General features: G+C 40.2%; 1 protein-coding gene across 6 annotated transcripts in view; it reads left to right on the plus strand.

The window, feature by feature from the left end:
- The window catches only part of SASH1 (SAM and SH3 domain containing 1), a 313,961-nt gene that overhangs the window by 197,682 nt on the left and 95,132 nt on the right, over nt 1-21,147 (plus strand). For all 6 annotated transcript variants that reach the window (XM_072827316.1, XM_072827306.1, XM_072827274.1 and 3 more), the window contains exons 3-4: nt 11,126-11,176; nt 11,299-11,348. In XM_072827316.1, coding sequence (XP_072683417.1) covers nt 11,126-11,176; nt 11,299-11,348 — 101 coding nt within the window. The remainder of the gene's footprint in view (nt 1-11,125; nt 11,177-11,298; nt 11,349-21,147) is intronic.

Here is a 21,147-nt window from a genome sequence, read left to right on the forward strand (position 1 = left end):
CACTTAGGTAGGGGAGTGTACACTTCGGGATTTGTAAGCTCCCTCGGTGGTTTTCCTTAGAGGATCTCAGGAGGACCGCTAGCATTAAAAGTTAAAGCGCTTGGGGCACCTGGGTGGCTCAGTCAGTTAAGCATCTGCCTTCCACTCAGGTCATGATCCCAGAGAGCCTGCTTCGCTTTCTCCCTCTGCCTGCTGCTCCTCCTGCTTGGTTTCTCTAAAAAAAGTTAAAACCCTTTTGGGGCAAAAGGAGTTCTGCAGGGACATTGTTCCTAATGTTGGTGGTGTGTTACAGTCCTCTCTGCCAGAAGCCGGAGGAGAAATTCTCTCTCACAGGAATAGCCATGTGTCTTGTGAATACCTTAAGACATTAAAGTATGGATGATGTCACTCCTGGAATTGATCATATTTCCTTCTTTACTTTAAATGTTGTAAATTAGCCCAAAATGTAGTCCATTTCTAGCGTAGGATCCCACCATCCACATTTCTTAACTAGCTTAATTCCTGCACCAATTTTACTGTATAATCGTGATTCCCCCTCTTTATTTCATTTCGTTAGCTTAACTTCATCTCATATAATGTTGAACTGAACTTTTGTAAGCCATCTTAAGTCTTTGTTTTTTTGTTTTTTGTTTTTTTTTGAAAATGGTGCAGTTTAAATAAATATGTAATGAACACTTGCATAACATAGACTCCTGCAGCAAGAAGATTTAAGAATTTTACTACAGAGTATTAATGACCAGGTGGAGATTGCCACTTTTGGTTTCTTTCTTATCAGTATTTCTCAAAATTTACCGATCTGTTCATTATGGATGGATTTTAAGATTGAAGTTAGTAGAATAGCATTCATCTGTGAAAACCTTTTTCCTTAGAACCTTCCTTCTTTGATGTGGGGGGGGGGGAGAGTACATTTCCATTCACTTTCACTCATTAGAAACAATTTCCTATGCCAGGCCATGAGCTTATGAATGCCTGAAAAATGGCTAACATTTCCTGTTTCACATATGAATGATTTGGGTGAAACCAGTCATTAAAATGTGAAAAGGTAGAGGGTTGGAGCTGGAACTCACAGGCCAGTGCAGATTTTATCCTAAAAGTGGCTAAACATCCCAACATTTTCTTTTTAAGTTCTTACAGATCTAAGTTGTAGATCTTTTTGAAAACACTTGCCTAATTACTTTTACTTACCAATGTAACTCTACAACCCCAAAGTAAATCTGAGATCAAAGCATTGAAACACTTGTCCTAGACAGTGAAGTTTTTTTTTCTTTTTAAGATTTTATTTATTTATTCATGAGAGACAGAGAGAGAGAGAAAGAGAGAGAGAGAGAGAGAGAGAGAGAGGCAGAAACATAGGCAGAGGGAGAAGCAGGCCCCTTGCAGGAACCTGACGTGGGACTTGATCCCGGGATTCGATATCATGCCCTAAGCCAAAGGTAGATGCTCAACCACTGAGCCACGCGGGCATCCCTAGACAGTGAAGTTTTTTTTTTTAAGATTTTATTTATTTATTTATTTATTTATTTATTTATTTATTTATTTATTTATTTATTCATGAGAGAGAGAGAGAGAGAGAGAGAGAGAGAGAGAGGCAGAGACACAGGCAGAGAGAGAAGCAGGCTCCATGCAGGGAGCCTGACGTGGGACTCGATCCCAGGACTCCAGGATCACACCCTGGGCCAAAGGCAGGTGCTCAATTGCTGAGCCACCCAGGCGTCCCTAGACAGTGAAGTTTTAAACAAAAATTAATAGAAGAGTCAGAATTACTGGTAAAGTAATCCATTTTAAAGAACTGAAACTAATAGATGCCTGCCCATCAAGCACTTCTCTGGGGCATAGCCTATGTCATCCTTGACGGGAAGGACCCGTGTCTGCTTCACTGTTGCCTCTTCATATGGGGCCTGCCACATAAGAAGTACTAAATAGTTTTTATTGGACTCTGTGTATGTGTGTTGGGGGGCGGGGTACATTGAATCCCTGTTAAGAAGGCATTTATAGTCTAGGTGAGGGAGTAAGCTAGAGATGAGAAGAAGTGCTACACATAGATATACCTAATAATAATAAGCAATATAGCTCCTTGCCATTATGACTGAACTCAGGCATATCATTTAAGGCATGGTCAGGCAGAGAAGGTATGAGGTGGGTTTGGAGTTAGATCTAAAGGATGACTCAGAAGGATAGACAGGAAGAAGAAGGCCATCCCAGATACTAGGAGCAAAAGTGAGACACTGGGACTACATACACTTAGCAGACCCAGCACCCATTCTCCTAAGAGGGTTTCGATGAGACCAGTTGGCAGAAGGGCCTCTTTTTTAGAGATGTGGATTTTATCCTGTTAATACTGTGTTTGCAAGGTTTTGGAACAGAGCAATGATACAAAGCAGTGAGCTGCTCAGACTGCAACGAGCATACAGAATAGCTGGAGATCTTGGTAAAGTGCAGACTTTGATTCTGGTCTGGGGTGAGGCCCAAGACTGCTTTTTGAAGAAGCTTCCAGGTGGTTCTAATGCTCATGTTGCATAAACCACGCTTTAGACAGCAAGGACAGAGTATTAAGAAGATTTATTTGTCAGGATGCCTGGGTGGCTCAGTGGTTGAGCGTCTGCCTTTGGCTCAGGGCATGATCCTGGGGTCCTGGGATCGAGTCCCACATCGGGCTCCCTGCAGGGAGCCTGCTTCTCCCTCTGCCTGTGTCTCTTCCTCTCTCTTTCTGTGTGTCTAATGAAGAAATAAATAAAATCTTAAAAAATAAATTGTCCATCATGATTGGATTGGAAAGTGCTTCATCTAAGTAGAGATAACCAAGTGGTCCATTTCTTTTCTTTGCCATTACAAAACCAAACTAAAACAAAACTGAGGTCTAAAGGTCTTACTGTAGTGGGGGCAGGACTGGAACTCAGTCCTCCCAGCTCCCACTCAGTATCTCCTACTCCACTCTGCAGTGGTGGGCAGGCATCTGTGAGGTGCAGACCACAGAGAAGCTGATGCCTGTGGGAATGTGATGGGATGGCTGGATGCAAGAAACCTTGTGAAAAGAGAGGCAGCAGCCCCTGGTAGCTGATTTACTGGGGAGTGGGAAAACTCTGAAGAAATTGTTGAGGTTTACATCCTGTTAAAATGAGCTGATGCCCCATTGCTTGTCCAGAATGGAGAAGTCAGACGAGAGTGGGACATACTTTGCCAATTGGGAGATATCACAACTTCATAATCTTCTTGTAAAGTGATAAATGCCACATGAGTCTTAAAACCCATCACAGGCAGCAACTTTCCATAGCAATTTGGCGCTTGTTCTCCCCATTAATTGAACACATCAGTGATGTATGTGTAATTTACTTGTAAGCTGAGTGTTGCCAGGCCTGTGGTCCTCTCGCCTTTCCACCCACCTCCTTCCTGTGTCCAGTGTGGAGGAGGAGAGCTTGGCACTCAGCTGAGCTGATAGGCATCTGATGGTTTTCCACTCTCCTGGAATAAGACAGGGATTTATCCCACTTGCTTTGCCAGCTGTAAAGTTCATTTGGTTGGGAACACTGGCAGGTAAAGGGAAGAAGCGTGGATTTCCACAAGAAAGTGGAAACAGAGTTGGAGTGTGGACGAGGATGTGATATTTGTTTTTTTTTTCCAGGACCTGATTCTACCCCAAGTGGGTTTTTGACTCTAGTGTATTACACTGCGTGCCAGACTCTTAGTTTTATATTTGATGCAGGCCCTGTTAGTGTGAGTGTAGACACGCTTGTGTGTGCATGCTCACACGCAGGCACACACACGCACAGGCACGAGCAGGTGGAAACGTGTTGGTGGAAGCACACATGTTCACTTTTTTGGTTTTGGCAAACTACTGATTTCATCTGGAAAATTTGTTCTTTTTTTTGCTTCTATGTTAGACATCATAAACTTTGAGGGAATTACTATTTCCAGAATTGGCCCAAGTTGACAAGAAATGAATTTGAGGTTCCCCTCTACCCAGTAATGTTTTGTCATCTGATTCCTTTTAAAACAAACAAACAAACATATGGAACTACAGTTATGTCTCTTTCAATCAAAATATGAATGTGAGATGATTCCTAAAATCATTATGGATCTTCACTATTAATCAGAAGATACGTGCATAGTTTTCTATGATACTCGTTACTAAAAATTTTAATATCTCAAGAAATTATTTTAATATAGAGCATGACCTAATTTGAGAAATGTAAGTTTCAATATTTCTTTTTTAAAATTTTTTTAAATTAATTAATTAATTTATGATAGTCACAGAGAGAGAAAGAGAGAGAGGCAGAGACACAGGCAGAGGGAGAAGCAGGCTCCATGCACCGGGAGCCCGACGTGGGATTCGATCCCGGGTCTCCAGGATCGCGCCCTGGGCCAAAGGCAGGCGCTAAACTGCTGCGCCACCCAGGGATCCCTAAGTTTCAATATTTCTTAAGGAGTTTCTTGGTTTAGTTGTTGGGATACAACTAAAATTATTATGAGCTTTAATTTTTTGAAACTTGTATTACATTTTAAGAAATATTTAAAAGTAATATGTGTTTGACAAATGTGTTAAAAATCGAGGAATGGGGGATCCCTGGGTGGCTCAGCGGTTTGGTGCCTGCCTTTGGTCCGGGGCGTAATCCTGGAGTCCCGGAATTAAGTCCCATGTCGGGCTCCTTGCATGGGGCCTGCCTTCTGCCTGTGTCTCTGCCTCTCTTTCTCTCTCTCCCCCTCCCCTCTCTCTCTGTGTGTGTCTCTCATGAATAAACGAATGGGATCTTTAAAAAAAAAAAAAATTGAGGCATAGTGGCCTTTGTAGACATAACCATTGGTGTGTAAGGAATCTTTGAGATGTTTTGTCATCATACAGTTTTAAACACAGACATGTAGATAATTTTAAAACATAGGATTTGAAGACTGTACTTTTTTTTAAATAAATTAATTTTTTATTGGTGTTCAATTTACCAACATACAGAATAGCACCCAGTGCTCATCCCGTCAAGTGCCCCCCTGAGTGCCTGTCACCCATTCACCCCCACCCCCCGCCCTCCTCCCCTTCCACCACCCCTAGTTTGTTTCCCTGAGTTAGGAGTGAAGACTGTACTTTTAAGCTGATCTTATGTTAGAGAAAAATAATAAAGGTAATGTAAGACTACATGCTCTTAAAAAAATAACTTCTATTATCCTCCTAATAGGTAACTTCTATTAACATTTGGTGTAAAAAAGAAAAAAAAAAACATTTGGTGTATAGCCTCTAACTTTGCTTTTTGCATGTGCATATGCATACATGCACATATGTTGAGCTATATTTATAATTTGGTTTAGTTTCCACTGTAATACTTCATTAAGTTAGAGAGATTTCCTTAAGGATTTATAGTGTACAAACTCACTATGGGTTTGTATTGTTTAATATTTGACATTCTTTTTAAAATTTTTTTGATTGCTTGATTGATTGATTAATTGAAAGATTTTATTTATTCATGAGAGACACAGAGAGAGAGGCAGAGATATAGGCAGAGGGAGAAGCAGGCTCCATGCTGGGAGCCCGATGTGGGACTCAATCCCGGAACTCCAGGATCATGCCCCAGGCTGAAGGCAGGTGCTAAACCGCTGAGCCACCCAGGGTTTCCCTTATGTTTTATTTTTCAAGTAGACTGCACCCAGCATGAAGCCCAATGCAAGGCTTGAACTCATGACCCTGAGATCAAGACCTGAGCTAATGCTTAACCAACTGAGCCATTTAGGTGCCCCAGTATTTATCATTCTTAACCAAGATATCCATATGTGGCTTAATGATGACAGTTTAGCCCACAGATCAAAATCCATGCACTCACTTTATTTTTTAACTTATTTTTTTAAAAAGTTAACTAAGTTATAATACCCTAACTTACAATTATAGGTTCTTGTTTAGCCATCATTGTTGTGTGGCTCTCTGGATTCTCATAAGGAACACGTACCAAATTGTGGCATTATAGCTCACTAAATACTGCTTAGAATCTACTGTCAAGTGCAAAGTCAATGAACATATCATACTGAAAAAGGATTAGAGATGTATTTAGACTTGGGCTATAGAAGTGAGTACTGTTCTAATGAACTTTTTGGTTGTGTTCAATTTTGAATGCATTTCTTCATGTTCTTTTGTAACATTTAAGTGGATTATATAAATTTGTTGAATATGATTTTTTTCTACAATGACTAAAGAAAGTTCTCCCGTGTTAGGAAGGAATCAAATTCTTGATGATTGACCATTTACTCAAGATTTAGTCACAAGACTTAAGAAAGCCTGATAACTAAATCTTAACATTAAAAATTCTTATATTTCATGATATGGTATCTGGGATTTTCTTCAAATTAAAATAAGATGAAGCCAAAGCATGTGTGAAGGTATAAATGAAACAAGATTGACCGTGAGTAATTAGTGAAGCTGGGTAATAAGAATTTGTAATTCATTGTACTGTTCTCCTTACTTTTGCATATTTGAGATTTTTTATGATAATAAAGTTGAAACAAGAAAGATCATAATTGTAGCCTAAAACATTGTGATTATTTCAACCTTCAAGTGATAAGTTCAGGTTGAAATATATTGCCGAGATGTGTTACTTAGGTAAACTCTAAAAATCACAAAAGGATCCTAATGAACATTGTCGTGAATAAATAGTCTCATCTAATTCCCCATTTAGAAAACTCAGGTGAGCTCCTTGGCAGCTAGTGTGGCAGCCTGATTTCCAAAGTGGGCCATAATGATATCACCCAGTTCAGGGCTTTCTTACCATGTGATTTTGGTATCCCTCACATTGGCAGCTGGGGCTGTGTATGTACTCTCTTGAACCTGGGAGAGCTAGTAACTCCAGCAGAAGTGATAATATATGAATCTAGGTTATAAAAGGTAATAAAACTTCTGCCTAGCTCTCTAGGTATGTGCCTGATTCTTCTCGAAACCCAACATCCTGCTGGGGGGAAGACAAGCAGCTACATGTAGCACCCTTGCACAGATGTTCCAGCAGATGGTCCCTGCTTAGGTTCCAGTTGTTAGCCAGTATCAGCCTCTGGACATGGAAGCTGGTGAGCATCCTAGTGGTTACAGCTCCAGCCAGCCAGTAACTACCATCTTTCCAAACTTCCCGGCCAAGGCCCCAGACACCATGGGGTAGAGATAAGCCTATTCTGCTTTCCCCTTTCTGAATTCTTACCCACTGAATCTGTGAGCAGAATGAAATGCTTGTTGATTTATGCAACTAAATTTGGGGTGATTTGTTACACAGCAGCGGTAACTACATCAGTCAGCATGTGTTATTGAGGAGAACTTTATTTCTCAGTGATCATCTCTTTCCCTAACATGTTTAAAAGATACATGTTTACTCAGTGACTGTGTTCTGATTATTCACGATGTTTACTATGTCCATCAACATGATGACTTCCAAATCAGGAGTCAGCTGAGGATCATCAGTTGTTCCCTCAAATAGAGTAGTTTGCAACTAGGCAGTCAGATGTGTCAGATCTTACTCCATCTTCCCTCTTCATCAGGACATCCCTGTCCTCCTGGCAATCTGTCTAGAACCATGAAGATTCCCTTGTTAAATTGGGAGCAAAGAAGAGAGCAAGCTCATCTGTGGAGAGGGAAGGGGAATATCAAGGAGCCTTTCTCTGTCCATTTTGACCTGAATCTCTGCTTCTTTACTGTGTAAGCAACACCCTTTATTGCTGCACACATAGCTGGTGCTTCTTCTGTCTGATTCCATCATACTTTTCACTTCACACTGTGTCATGAAAAAACGAATCTAATTCTTTTCAGTGATAAGCAGAATAAAAGTGTCAGCACTTCTCTAGGTGTATGATACGTCTACCAAGACTTTATTCATACTCTGCACATGGGTGTTTTATCCAGGTGTATGGCAGCTAGCTACCTGCTAATTTAAGTCTTATTTGTAGTGTTGCATCGCTCAGGTTTGATGGTGGGTCCTCATGTGTTTGCTGTGTTTTTAATTATATATGTCTTAAATATTTAACAATATGCACACATATATTATAGTAATTAGTAACTCTTCATCTGTACTTTTGTCAATGATATCATGTGACATCCATCAGTGCCATAATAATGGAATTTTTCCAGTATTCCATTGTTTTCTTTCCAAGCATCACAGCGGTCTTTACTTAGTGAATAACTTCACAAGCTTCTCAGTTGTATGATACTTTTACTTGAGGGTGTGTTTGCTCTAAGAAACACCTCTTTTTTAGAGAGAGGGAGAGAGCAAGGGGTGAGGAGGGGCAGAGGGAATCTCAAGTAGGCTCCACACTCATTGTGGAGCCTGATGCAGGACTCAATCCCATGACCCTGAGATCATGACCTGAGCCGAAATCATCAGTCTGATGCTCAACAGACCAAGCCACTCAGGTGCCCCAAGAAATGCCTGTTAATAATGATGGTAGTCCATCCTTGAGAGTTGAAATTAATAAAATTTGTTCTGAAAAACATCACTTTGTAGCGTACTTTGGGGGAAAAAAAGTTGAAAGATCACTGCACAAGATCTGTTGAACATCTCCTTTTCCTGATAAAACAGACGTTCTTCATGAAAACATTAACTGGGTCCATTATTTTAAAGGAACGCAGTTTAGTACATTATACATCAAACTATACCCCTAAACAATTTCCTAAAAAGCCCCCAAAACACAGTCTATTATTAGTGACAAACTAACATGTGAAGATGAATTGTTTAGCATGTTACTTCCTGGTCAGCAAACATTTAATGTGGTTGTTAACAAGCACCTGCTTTGTATGCAGAAAAAGGTACATTTTGCATAAGGTACCATAAATGTTATGTTTATGATACAGAGTAACAAATGATGTGCTCAATAAATAAAATTTATTAGAAAAAATGCAGATAAAAATGTGCAATAAAAGCAGGTAATTTCCTATTGTGGACTATTACCTAGTAAAGTAGAGACTTAGAGCTTGAAGAACAGTTAAGAATGGAGGAGAAAGGAGAGTTAATCAGTCATTTTTTTCATTGATGGTTAGGGAAGGACATGGGCTAGAATTGGGTATTCAAGGGGATATTTTAGAGACAATTTCAGAGGAAGTAATAGAGTTTTGTCATCATTCTGAGGTTCCCACATCCACTCTGAATAGGAAGTTCTAGGATGAAAAATTGCAAGCTACCTTTTTCTTACTTCCTGCTGTTTAAGTTTATAAGTTTCTGTCTGTGACACTTAGAGGTTAGGAATCAGGGCATCATGATTAGTCACTCAGTAGGAGGGACTTCTCAAATACATATCTCCTGTGTTGATTACACCGGAGTCTGATGTCATACCAATTGGACTTGAAATGTAACTCAAACATTTCCATATGTTGCTTTGTAAATACAGTGTATCAAGTCTGGGACAGGAATCTAAAATTGTCCATTATGAATGAAGGTGGCAATAAAAACCAGGATGATGTTAAGCAAAGAGAAGTTCTATGAGGTTTTACACCACTCTGGTATTATTTTCATAATAAACAAGGCCCTGGAACTAGGAATGAGTGAATTTCCAGTCCATTAAGGTACTTTTCTCTTTCGATCTACTTATCTAAAATCATCTTGCTCTCATTACTCACATAGAACATTCATTTTATAGTCTATATATACTGGATTCCTGTTATTTACATTTATAAATGTACTTTGAGGACATCTGGGTGACTCAGTGGTTGAGCATCTGCCTTTGGCTCAGATCATGATCCTGGGGTCCTAGGATCAAGTCTCGCATCAGGCACCCCCCGCAGGGAGCCTGCTTTTTGCCTGTGTCTCTGCCTCTCTCTCTGTGTCTCTCATGAATAAATAAATAACATCTTTTTTTAAAATGTACTTTGAGTTATACTCATTCTAATATTTCATTGCTACGTTTTTAAAATATTGGCCTAGTTTTGTAATTATCCTAATAATGAAATAGGCAACTTTAATAAATTGAAGAATTAGATGCAGCGAGATTTCCTAATTTGAGATAATCTGCTCCCATGTCCTGAACGTCAGATAAGACTTAACAAAACAATCTTCATATGGTATGTGCGCAGACTTGAAGAATATAACAACTATTAAGAAGACAATAAGATTATTGGAAAACTCATAATTAACCTGATATTTCAAACTTCTATTGTTAGTGATATTATTCCTTCCTCTAAAACTGCCTGTCGTCTTGCTTATGACTTGATTAGCTGGAGACCACCCTGGATTGTGCACCAAACTTTGATGAGGACCTCCACTTTAGCACCTATGTAGATTTAGAATTATTCTCTACTTGTGAAAAATATCAGTGAGGTGTTCTGTGCTATGTTCACTACTATAGCTCTTATTTTCCCATAGTATATTCCAATACTTCTAATAGTGCAATTTTCCCATTTTTCTGCTAATGCTTATTTCAATGTAGTATTTTCATCATAGGCCACTGGTTTATCCCCCCCTCTTTTTTTTTAACCAAAGGGGAAATGGAGTTTTTAACTGTAAAATAGTTTTACCTCTAAAATGATTCAATTCCTTTCTTTATGATTTGATAATTTATTTTATTTTATTTTATTTTGATTTGATGATTTTTAATAATGTCATTGCATTTATTTCATCTATTAACTGGATGCTGAAAGTCGTTTTTTAAATTCCCAGCTAGGCCAATTCATTTGTGTTATTACGGGCATGGTGATTTCTAGGGCTACAAGTTAATACCAGGTTAGCTTTCTGCCTTCCTAAATACACTTAAAACTAGTCCTATGTTATGAAATACTCTAATACATTTAGAATTTTAAAATCAGATTGGAACTCTAATATTATTGAAAAAAGAAACAAAACAAATGGATTCCCATAAATTCTGTGTACTGGTGATGGCATAATCACATCCAGAGAATTATTTCACCATTAACTCTCTGTGCCCCTCCAATTGTGCTTTTTTTTTCTTCCGCAGTAAAATTGTTAGCAGTGTCAAGTGGTGAAGTTTGGAAAGCAGTTCAATTTTAAGATTAGAGTTCTCAATTTAAAAGCACTTTACTTTTTCCAGAAAATCTGTTTATCTCCACCATCTCCTCCCACCGTGTCCTAGCATTTCTCAAATCCCCCCATCTCTTCTTACATATCTATTTGTCTTTCTGGTGTATGCCACGTTGGGAAGTCTCATTAAACCCGCATCTGTTCTCTTTTAGGAGAAACCTGATGCCAGCCCCACGTCACTTCAGCTGCGGTCCCAAATCGAAGTAAGCACAATGACTTTAATCATCTATTTTTGCTTCTGCTTTTTTTTTTTTTTTAAGTGATATTCTGTACAAATCCGATGAAGCCTACCGCTCTGTGCTGACGCTGTGCCTCTTTTTCCTAGGAGTCACTTGGCTTCTGTAGCGCCGTGTCAACACCAGAAGTGGAGAGAAAGTAAGTTTCTTTCCTTCTGCCGGGGATCAGAATCTCTAAGAAGGTGTCTCTCTTGGGTTCATCAGAATCTCTAAGAAGGTGTCTCTCTTGGGTTCATCCTGATGAAAGTCGAATGGGTGATTGTGTTGTGTATGTACTGTGGAGCATGATGTCATTTTCCTTGGGTGTGTGTGTGTGTGTATACATGTAGGTGGATAAAGGTGTGTTTGTAATTCAGTTGGTGAGGACTAAGGATTCTGCAAGGGTTATTGGTTTCATGCTGCTTATTGTGAGTGAACCCTAAATAAATATCTGGAAATGAGCAGAGAAAGGAAAAGGACAGTTAGGTCCACCAAGATGGGTTTTTTCTTTTAAAATAGTTTCTGATTCAGGATGAAAGTCATAAAGAAGTGAGGTACAAAAATACAACATATTCCAGAATAAAACAATGACTAAAAAAACCCAAAAAAACCCCTGCTCTGCATCTGGCTTTAGTGGGTGCCCTTAAAACAATAAATGTTTGTGACAAAAGATGGCAAATGCTCACTTACCTTTCCTGTTAAGGGTCATATTTTTGCTTCTTTGTCCTGACTTGGGCCCTGTAATTTTTACTGTCATGGGAGATAATTCTATGTTACATATTGTATCTGCAGGATTTCTTTTAGGCAACTTTAAAAAACAAAACAAAACCAGAAACAAAGCAAATGGGTTTTTTTTGTTTTGTTTTGTTTTGTTTTCTATAACCTTTCCCTTTTCTTTATTCTAGTAATCATAATTACACTAGAATGTTCTATTTGTGATTTTCTGAGGTAAAGAAATTTTAAGAAAGTCCTCGTCTTTAAACAGACGCTTCCTTTGGCACAGAGCCACTTACACTGTTTTGTGCCAAGAGAAGCATAGAAGTGGTTTAGGAATAAAGTATTTCTGGAATGAAAAGCACACGTTGGGAGAGTGTGTGTGTGCTTTACAGCACAGCTCTGCCTAATCCATCCACGTGTGTGTGCTGCTGGCACAGAGGCAGCTTCAAAGCTGCTTTGCCAAAGCTTCAGTTCTCAAGAGGTTAAGCAGACTTGGTTCAGGACGAGGAACATTGGGGTGATGAGCAAACAACAAACCAAGGCCATTGCCCACTCAAGGTTAGAGAATAAATGTGCAATTAACTTGAATCTCCTTTGTTTTCATTGCATATAACCTCCTAGCAGTTTAGTAGTGTGGAGGCTGAAGTAGCTCAGAGATTTGAGTTGACGTTCATTTGGAAATTGGAAGTACTATGGCGATACATTGAGTTGAGTGTGGGTAGAAGCATGGAGTTAATGGACTGGAGGTTCTTCTGACCTAGTTTGCTACCTCTTTGACGTGATTCAGGCAGAGAACTCAGGTGTTCCTCAGAATCTGAGCCCTCCGGGAAACAAGACAGGTTTTCCTTTCCTCCTAAGGGGAAGTGACTCACCAAATTTGTACTAATCTTAGGCTGGGTATTTCTTCTTCCCCTCAATTGTGGGTAGTCATTCTTTCCGTGTTTATATCCTTCACTTAGTAAAATGTGGCATGGCTCTTGTGGCCAAGGGAGAGACTCTCAGCCTCCTCTGAGGTTAACAAAAAGATCTGAACACACACACACACACAACACTCAGTACTGTTGACAACCCTAACCCTTCCATCTGTAATACTGCCATTTTCCTTCTATTCTTATAAGTGATTTACTTAAAACTAGGTGTTTCTAAGTAACTTGGAAGTCTTAATCCATTTTGTCCTGTATTTCCCTATTAATTTTTTTAAACTATGGTACTCTTGTTTTTCTTACTTTAAAAAACTTTTGAAAAATTTTAAACTTAGAGAAAAGTTGCAAGAGTTGTGCAGTGAAATTCCATATAACTTTTACTTAGACTCAGTTTGCATGCTCTTATTCTCCCTCAGAGACACACATACACAGATTTAAATAATACTGTTAATTAAGATTATTGCAGAACTGGGGCACCTGGGTGGCTCATTTGGTTAAACACCTGCCTTTGGCTCAGGTCAGGATCCTAGGGTCCTGGGATCAAAGCCCCATGCTGGGCTTCCTGCTCAAGCTCTGCCTGCCACTGCCCCTGCTTGTGCCCTCTGTCTGTCTCTGTTAAATAAATAAATAAAATCTTAAAAAAAAAAATCATTGCAGAACTTTTGGGGAGTAAGTTACAAACTTTGTGACTCTCACTAATCAATACGTCAGCAGGTATCTCCTAAGGACAAGGATATTCTCTTACAGAACTCCATAATATAATTACCAGGTAGAGGAATTTTAATAGGGATTTTCCTAATGTACAGTTCTTGTTGAGTTTCTCTAATTGCCCCAATAGTGTTTCTTATAGCACTTTTTCTTCAACACTTAAAAAAAATTACTCACATTTATATGCGTCCCTCTTGTCATATTTAATCTGAAAGGATTTCTTGGCCTTTCTTTGTCTTTTATGGTATCGATGGGTTTTTAAGAGGATAGACTAGTTTTGTGAAACAGTCCTCCACCTGGGTTTCTTTTTAGGATTCAGGATATATATTTTTGATGTGTTCTTTCCAGTGTGCATCGCATCATGATGTCAATTTGTTCTATCATTGGTGATACTAATGTTTATCGTTTGATTGTGGTGATGTCTCTCAGGTTTCTTCTGAGAAGATAGAATTTTCCCTTTGCAATTTGTAGCTATTTGGTGGGGAGATAATCTGAGACTCTAAATGTTTTATTCCTCGTCAAACCTTTAACTGACAGTTTTAGATTCCTTTAATGACTATTGGCTTTTATAGTGATGGTTACAAAATGATGATACTTATTCTTAAGTTGATAATTACTTTGGATTAAATCTTCCAAAAGGTTTTATTGTTGTTATTTTTAATAAAGTGGACACTCTAGGTCAGATTATAATCTGAGTTGTTTTGTTTGTATTGAATTATTTGGGATTTTAAAAAAGATTTTACTTATTTACTCATGAGAGACACAGAGAGAAGCAGAGACATAGACAGAGGGAGAAGCAGGCTCCCTGCAGGGAACCTGATGCAGGACTTGATCCCGGGACCCCTTGATCAGCCCCCTCCCCAGTCAAAGGCAGACACTCACCTGCTGAGCCACTCGGGCTGTCCCTGTGTTGAATCATTTGTATTTTTGTACTTGAAAATGCGAATATTTTGAAATGCAGAATCCTGCTCTTCTTCACATCAGAATGCTTGCTGGAGGATGACCTGGCAAACCATGGGTTGCGTCTGGTTAGTATCCGCCAAGTATCTGCCAACCAAAATATCCTTCTGAGTCAGCAGTGTTGTTTTATGGGCAGAAGTTTTCTTCTGCTTTCAAAAGGCAGGAGAACTAAGTGGACAAAAGTAGGCAAATCCTACAGCAGCCCGCCCTTAAACCAGAGACCTAAATGACAGGACCTCCCTCTCTACCCCCACTTGACTCCGGGGCTTCAGCACATCTTTCTCCCTCCCTTCTCTCCCAGTTAAAACCTGAGCTAAGGAAGGTGTTGGTTGTTAATTATAATGCAAATACCTGATTTCTAAAGAATACATCATCTCTGCCAGTAGGATTTACTATTTAACAGGGTTTAAAGTCGTGAGCTAAGGAATATAGCTCTGACCTGGAGAGACCAAGGAGGTGAATCTTTTGTGGGGATGACAAGCAGTGAGAAGCCAGACAAGAAGTGAGAATATACCTGACATCACTGCACCAGGAACCTTTGTCAGATGGGGCTGCTCAGGCTGTACTTGGCCTATAGATGTGCGACACCCACAGGATAGTTCCATCCTTACATAGAACAGACCTGCCCCCCCCCCCCCCGCTCCCTCCCCCCCCGCCCCAGTCTGACAAAGGCTTTTCATCCTTATTTTCTTATGTTCTATCCAGTCTCTGTGTTTCGCTGGAAAAAAAAAAGTAAATAAATGCCAAGGGAGCGTTTCATTTGAACCTCTTCTATTTATATTTGTTTACATTGCCTATTGATGAGACTATCTACTTTATTACACCAATCTTGGATCTGTGTCAACTGGCGAAAAAGCTGAATGTTAGTTAAATTTTTTTGTTACTCACCGCTAGTCTGAGAGAGAAAAAAAAAAAAAAAGCAGTGTTCATTTGCTCTGTCCTTGTCCTTGTTCCACTCTAGGAGGTCTAGGGGCTGGTACAGTGGCTCAGCTAAGTCTTCAGGAGGCCAGATTGTATTGTTTATTGTTGTTACCCTATGATTTTAAAGTGGCTGCTGCATCTTCCAGGTGGGAAGGAGAAACTGAGTGCAGAAGAGCAAAGAGTCACAGGCACATCCTTTAGAAAAGCTTTCCTAGAAATCCTGTCCAACACATTCCAGTTTGTCTCACTCATTTCTTCAAGCAGCAGCTGTTCACTGAGCACCGGCTTTGTGTGCAGGACCTCATTCGGGATGCTAGGATGTATGATAAATGGACATTAAAAAATGTATATACTTTAAATGGTGCTATGGAGAAAAATAAAGCAAAGAAAGTAAGCCCCAAATTGGGGCACTTGGCCACCATTGCCATAGGAGAGCTTGGAGAGATGAGTGTTTTTTTGCTGACTGCTTTATTGCCCTGAACAAAATGAGTGTCTTAAGGAAGGCTAGAGACCAGACGTTGGGCAGGGAACTAGCAACTTTTTCCACAACAATTTAATCTTTTATTTGTATGTGTATATCTGGAACAGGGTAATCTGAAAATTTGCTAATGTCTAATAAATAAGTTGTGTGTCAAGATGATTTAGATTCATTACATTCAAGGAAGCCAACTGTAGGGGATCCCATCTGGTTATTATTTCTCGCTGTCTATCTAGATTGGAAGTAGTCTTAATAAGGTTGGTTCTGCAAACTGGAAAAGAAAAAGCAGGAAATAGCAGGTAACATTTACTGAGCCCTGATTATGGGCCAGGAACTGATCTAAGCACTTAACATTGACTCAATTAATACTCACAACATCCCTGTGTGGTTTGCTATGATATTATTCCCATTGGCAAATGCAGAAACTGAGGCACAGAGAGGTTAATAAGTTGCTCAAGGCTACACAGCTAATTAGGTGGCAGAGCGCAGAATGTATCCCAGTTGAGAACTCATGCTCCTACCATTAAGCTATAAATCCAAAGTACTTATAATTGAATTGCTTAAGCAGATAGAGAGGTTAGGGGCAAATTGAGTTCATTAGCATTATAGAAATAGCAGCAGTTAAAACCAACACTCCAGTGGTCCTCTTGGAGGTAGGGGCAAGTTTTACTCCCATTCAGATATAGGTTGTGTCTCATTTATTTATAGAGGAAGGAAGGTCCAAAATAAATCTCAAACCTTCACCTTCGCCAGTATTTATAAGCTCTTTTGTACTAAGTCTTTCACCAGAGTTGAAAATTCACTGATTTAGTTTCACTTTCTTTCATCACCTATGACTACAACTGAACTATTTTATGGCGAAAAAGTCCAAAAATATATCGCATGATGGGAGAGGAAGATAAATCAAAGGGGGGCAAGCCAATAGAGCAGTGTTCTGTGGTCGAATGAAATGGATGGAATCTGGTTTACAAACATTCTATGCAGGCAATTACTGTTTGGACACTGCTTCACTCTCAGATTTGTTTCATCTGGCAAGCTGATAGTATACTCTTTTGATGGCGTCAACTCTCCTTTTCTCCCCTCTTCCCCTAATCCCTGTTTCATCTCCTCCTTCTCCTTTTCCTTCAGGGAAGAAGCCCTCCTATTGTTGCTGTATTCAGTTGCTCTCTAGGTCCTGCTCCTCTCTGGATTGCTTGTGTCTCTGATCTGATCCTGCCTTCCTGTCCCTCACAGTCCGTCTCTACCTGCCTGTCCACCAACCTCATCTTTTGACCTGCTCTCCAGGCTGGTACAGTGGCTCAGCTAAGTCTTCAGGAGGTAAAGCTCCTGTGATTGCTCACAGGGGCCCTATACTCTCATGGCATGCCAGCCTCTGAAACTGTTGTTCCTTCCAGTGGAGTGCCCTGTCCCCTACTCTCACCATCCTCTCTACCCCCCTTCTCTGGGCAAACTCCATCAAACTTAGAAATCCCTGGTCTTGGCTACCTACAGAAGTCTCTCCTCATTCAGAGTTGGAGCACAATGTCCTGCTACTGGACTGTGTCACCTCATGCTGTCCTGCTACTGTTGCCGTGTACCAAGGTTACAGTTGTGTGCATGTGTCACCTCCTGCTCTGAACCCTGGGTCTTTCACATGAAAGACTTTCAATCATGTTGGATAAATGAGCAAGTGGGTGTATGTCACAAATGTACTTTGTTCTTCTCCATCCCATAGAAGCTTCTTGCCATTCTCAAGAACCACAGTTTGACTTCTCCTCCAGTTACTGAACTTGGCCCCCACAGCCCAACTCTCGCCTTTGTTCCTTGCCAAAATGCTCTCTGAAGTCAGTGTTGCAACAACAACCCACCCTGAGGCCCCTCCTGACTCACAGATCCTTGTGTTTGGCACCGCTGCCTTTCCATGAATCCCACTTCTATCTTTGCCCTTGGTATCTGTGACGTCATAGCTTCTGATTTCTCCCCATTGGATGCCCATTCTTGGCAGTTCCCTTTTTTCTGCCCATTCCTCACCATGGGTGTCCCCCGGGGGCTTTTTACCCAGCCTGCAAGCTCTGCTCAGGTACCTCCACCCAGGGTTTTGACTTCTTGTCTCTAGGCACCCACCTCAAATCCACATCCGTCCTTCTGCCCCGTTCCCCAATCTGGTGACCCGCGCATGGGTGCAACTTGCTGGATGCCTGCTCATTACTGTCACTGTCACCCCAGCTGCCCATTCTTACAGCAGAACTGTTCACTCCCTCTTTATCCTTCATTCTTTCCCTGTCTGACAGCCTGTTCTTGATCATATGTCCCTCTTCTATCCTTGAGACCACTTTTCTACTCTTCACACGGCCTTCACATCATTATCTTTTCTTTTGTGATTCCAAAACCCCCATCATGAAATCCTGTTGCTTCTACTTCTATAGCTTTACCTGTGTTTCCCACTTTTTTATATTTCTTTTGTGATTCCAAAACCCCCATCATGAAATCCTGTTGCTTCTACTTCTATAGCTTTACCTGTGATTCCCACTTTTTTATATTCACTACTGCAAGCGATACCTTTAATGCTCTTTTCATGAACTAGAAAAGCACATTCAGGAAATGACCCCCAGATCAGTCTCCCTAAAGTACAATTAGGCCACACTGCAGTGAGGGGATGCAGAGATCTCCCTAGTGGCACCTATAAATTAGGACCTCTACATGTTTGCACTTTGATCAAAATTCCCCCAGTCCAGCCCTGGCCCATCTGTACTGATGACTGCCGCATTTTCCAGCGCCAGCCCCCGTGCTTCCTCTCATCTCCCAGTTGCCTCCTGGGTGGTTTGGAGCTCCTGCCTTGAAAGCATCTCCTTTCTTTAGGTTCTCTTTTAAGAACTGCTTCTCCTTAGATGCTTTTTCAGTCACTTCACTGGCTGTATTCTTTCCACCTTTTGGAATCCTGTAGCATTTGGTACGGACCTGAAGTCTCAAATGCACTGTAACAGGTATCGTCATAGTGCTTGTTGGGTTATTTCTATTATTGGACATGATGCTAATCACTTTTACTGTATTTTGTCATTTAATTTTTCATGGACTCATTGAAGTATGTACTGTTTTTGAGAGTAATTAGCTTGCCTAAGGATTCAGAGCTAGAGATAAACCGATCCAGTCTGAATGCCATGACGCGTTGGGGTTAAGATGTCCTGCCTGATACCTCTAGGTTCACATCCAGGTTGTTTCTTACCAGCTCTACAGCTCTTGACAAATTTCTCGATTTCTGCAGTTTCCACAGCTGTAAATGAGGATGATTAGTACAGTATATACCTCACTTAATAAGCTACCCAGGGCACACCTGGGTGGCTCAGTTGTTGAGTATCTGCCTTTGACTCAGGGCATGATCCCAGGATCCTGGGATCGAATCCCATTACAGGCTCCCCACAGGAAGCCTGCTTCTCCCTCTGCCTGTGTCTCTGCCTCTCTCTTTCTGTGTCTCTCATGAATAAATAAATAAAATCTTAAAAAAAAAAAAGCTATCCTGCGCTTAATCAGTGCTCAGTTATCTTGTCTGTTATCTATCCCATCTGGCCCAAATTCATGCCCTCATCCACAGCTCTAGCTTTGTATACTTTCCTAATCCCACCCAACCCGGCATAATCATGAGCTCCAGGAGGCTAAGAGCTCACATTCTTCCTCCCTTTGAATTTTCTCCAGTGTTCAGAAGAGTATTTTCACAGAGCAAGTGCTCATCATTAAGTATGGGCACAGAAATCATCAATTGTTTCAGTTCTTTGAAAGAAGGTTAAAACCAGACTGTCCCCGGGACTGGAATTACAGAAGACGTACTTTGGTCTTACTTGTTAACTAGCATTTATCAGTATTTCCTTCAACTGATAGCAATGTAACAAGAAGCAAGTGCTTTCTGCTGGTGACTATTAACATTAAAAAGACACCTGTTAAAACATGTTAAAAACATGTAGTGCAGAAAATAGTAGCTTCCACAAATGCCCAAATCTATTTCTTAGGCATGGCCCCTCTCCTCCCCAAGTCCATTCTGCAATCTTGTTCAGGTCTCCTCAAATTTTTCCTCTGCTATATAGAAATGAAAGCGCATATACTACCTCCAGATAAAGGTTCAGCATTGAGAAATGTACACAAGATATTATAGTTTGTTTTGTTTTGTTTTTTTAGAAAAATCCTCAACACTTTTAAAACCTGCAATTTTGTTGGGAAAGTACGTTTATTTTATTTTTGGTAACACGTTCATTGAGATCTAATTCACATACAACTCACCTATTAAAAGTTTATAATTCAGAGGGCGTCTTCACAATGTTTTTTATTTATTTATTTATTTATTTATTTATTTATTTATTCATTCATTCATTCATTCATTCATTTACTTATTTATTTATTTATATAGAGAGGGAGACAGAAGGACGGGAGGGGCTGAAGGAGAAGAAGACAGAGACAATCTCAAGCAGACTCCCCAGTGAGTGCAGAGCCAGAGATGGGGCTGGACCTCAACCCTGAGATCGTGACCTGAGCCAAAATCAAGAGTTAGATGCTTAACTGACTGATCCCTCAGGCACCCCAAAGAGTCATATGTGTTTTAAATGACGGATTTCGTTAGCATAATGTTTTTAGTGCTCATCCATGTTCACTCCTTTTTGTTGTATGAATATGCTACATTTTGTTTATCCATTTATTGATTGGTGGACACTTGGCTCTTTTGACTTTTTGACTATTATGGATATGTTGCTGTGAAGATTTGAATACAGGTTGATGTGTAGTCATCTGTTTAGTTGTTTTTTATTTTTTTAATTAATTTTTAAAAAGATTTTATTTATTTATTCACAAGAGACACAGAGAAGCAGAGACATAGGCAGAGGGAGAAGCAGTCTCCCTGCAAGGAGCCTGATGCAGAACTGGATCCCAGGACCCCGGGATCACGACCTGAGCCAAAGCAGATGCTCAACCACTAAGCTACCCAGGTGTCTCCATTTAGTTGTTTTTAAATTGGCTTTATCGAGATACAGTGTACGTACGTGCCATGTAAGTCACCTATTTAAAGTATACAAAGCAAAGTGTGTAGCATATTCACAGACTTGCGCCACCATCGCCAGAGTCAATTTGAGAACCTTTTGATCACCCCAAAAAGAAACCCTGTAACTCTCACTCCTCCAGCTCCTGATGACCCCCGTTCCCTTAAGCAATCACTGATCTAATTTCTGTCTCTCTAGAATTGCCTGTTCTGGACATTTCATAGAAATAGGAAGTGCATTTTTGAAAGAAAATTT

This window comes from Canis lupus, chromosome 1, assembly GCF_048164855.1.
Source record: "Canis lupus baileyi chromosome 1, mCanLup2.hap1, whole genome shotgun sequence".
In the NCBI taxonomy this organism is placed as follows: domain Eukaryota; kingdom Metazoa; phylum Chordata; class Mammalia; order Carnivora; family Canidae; genus Canis; species Canis lupus.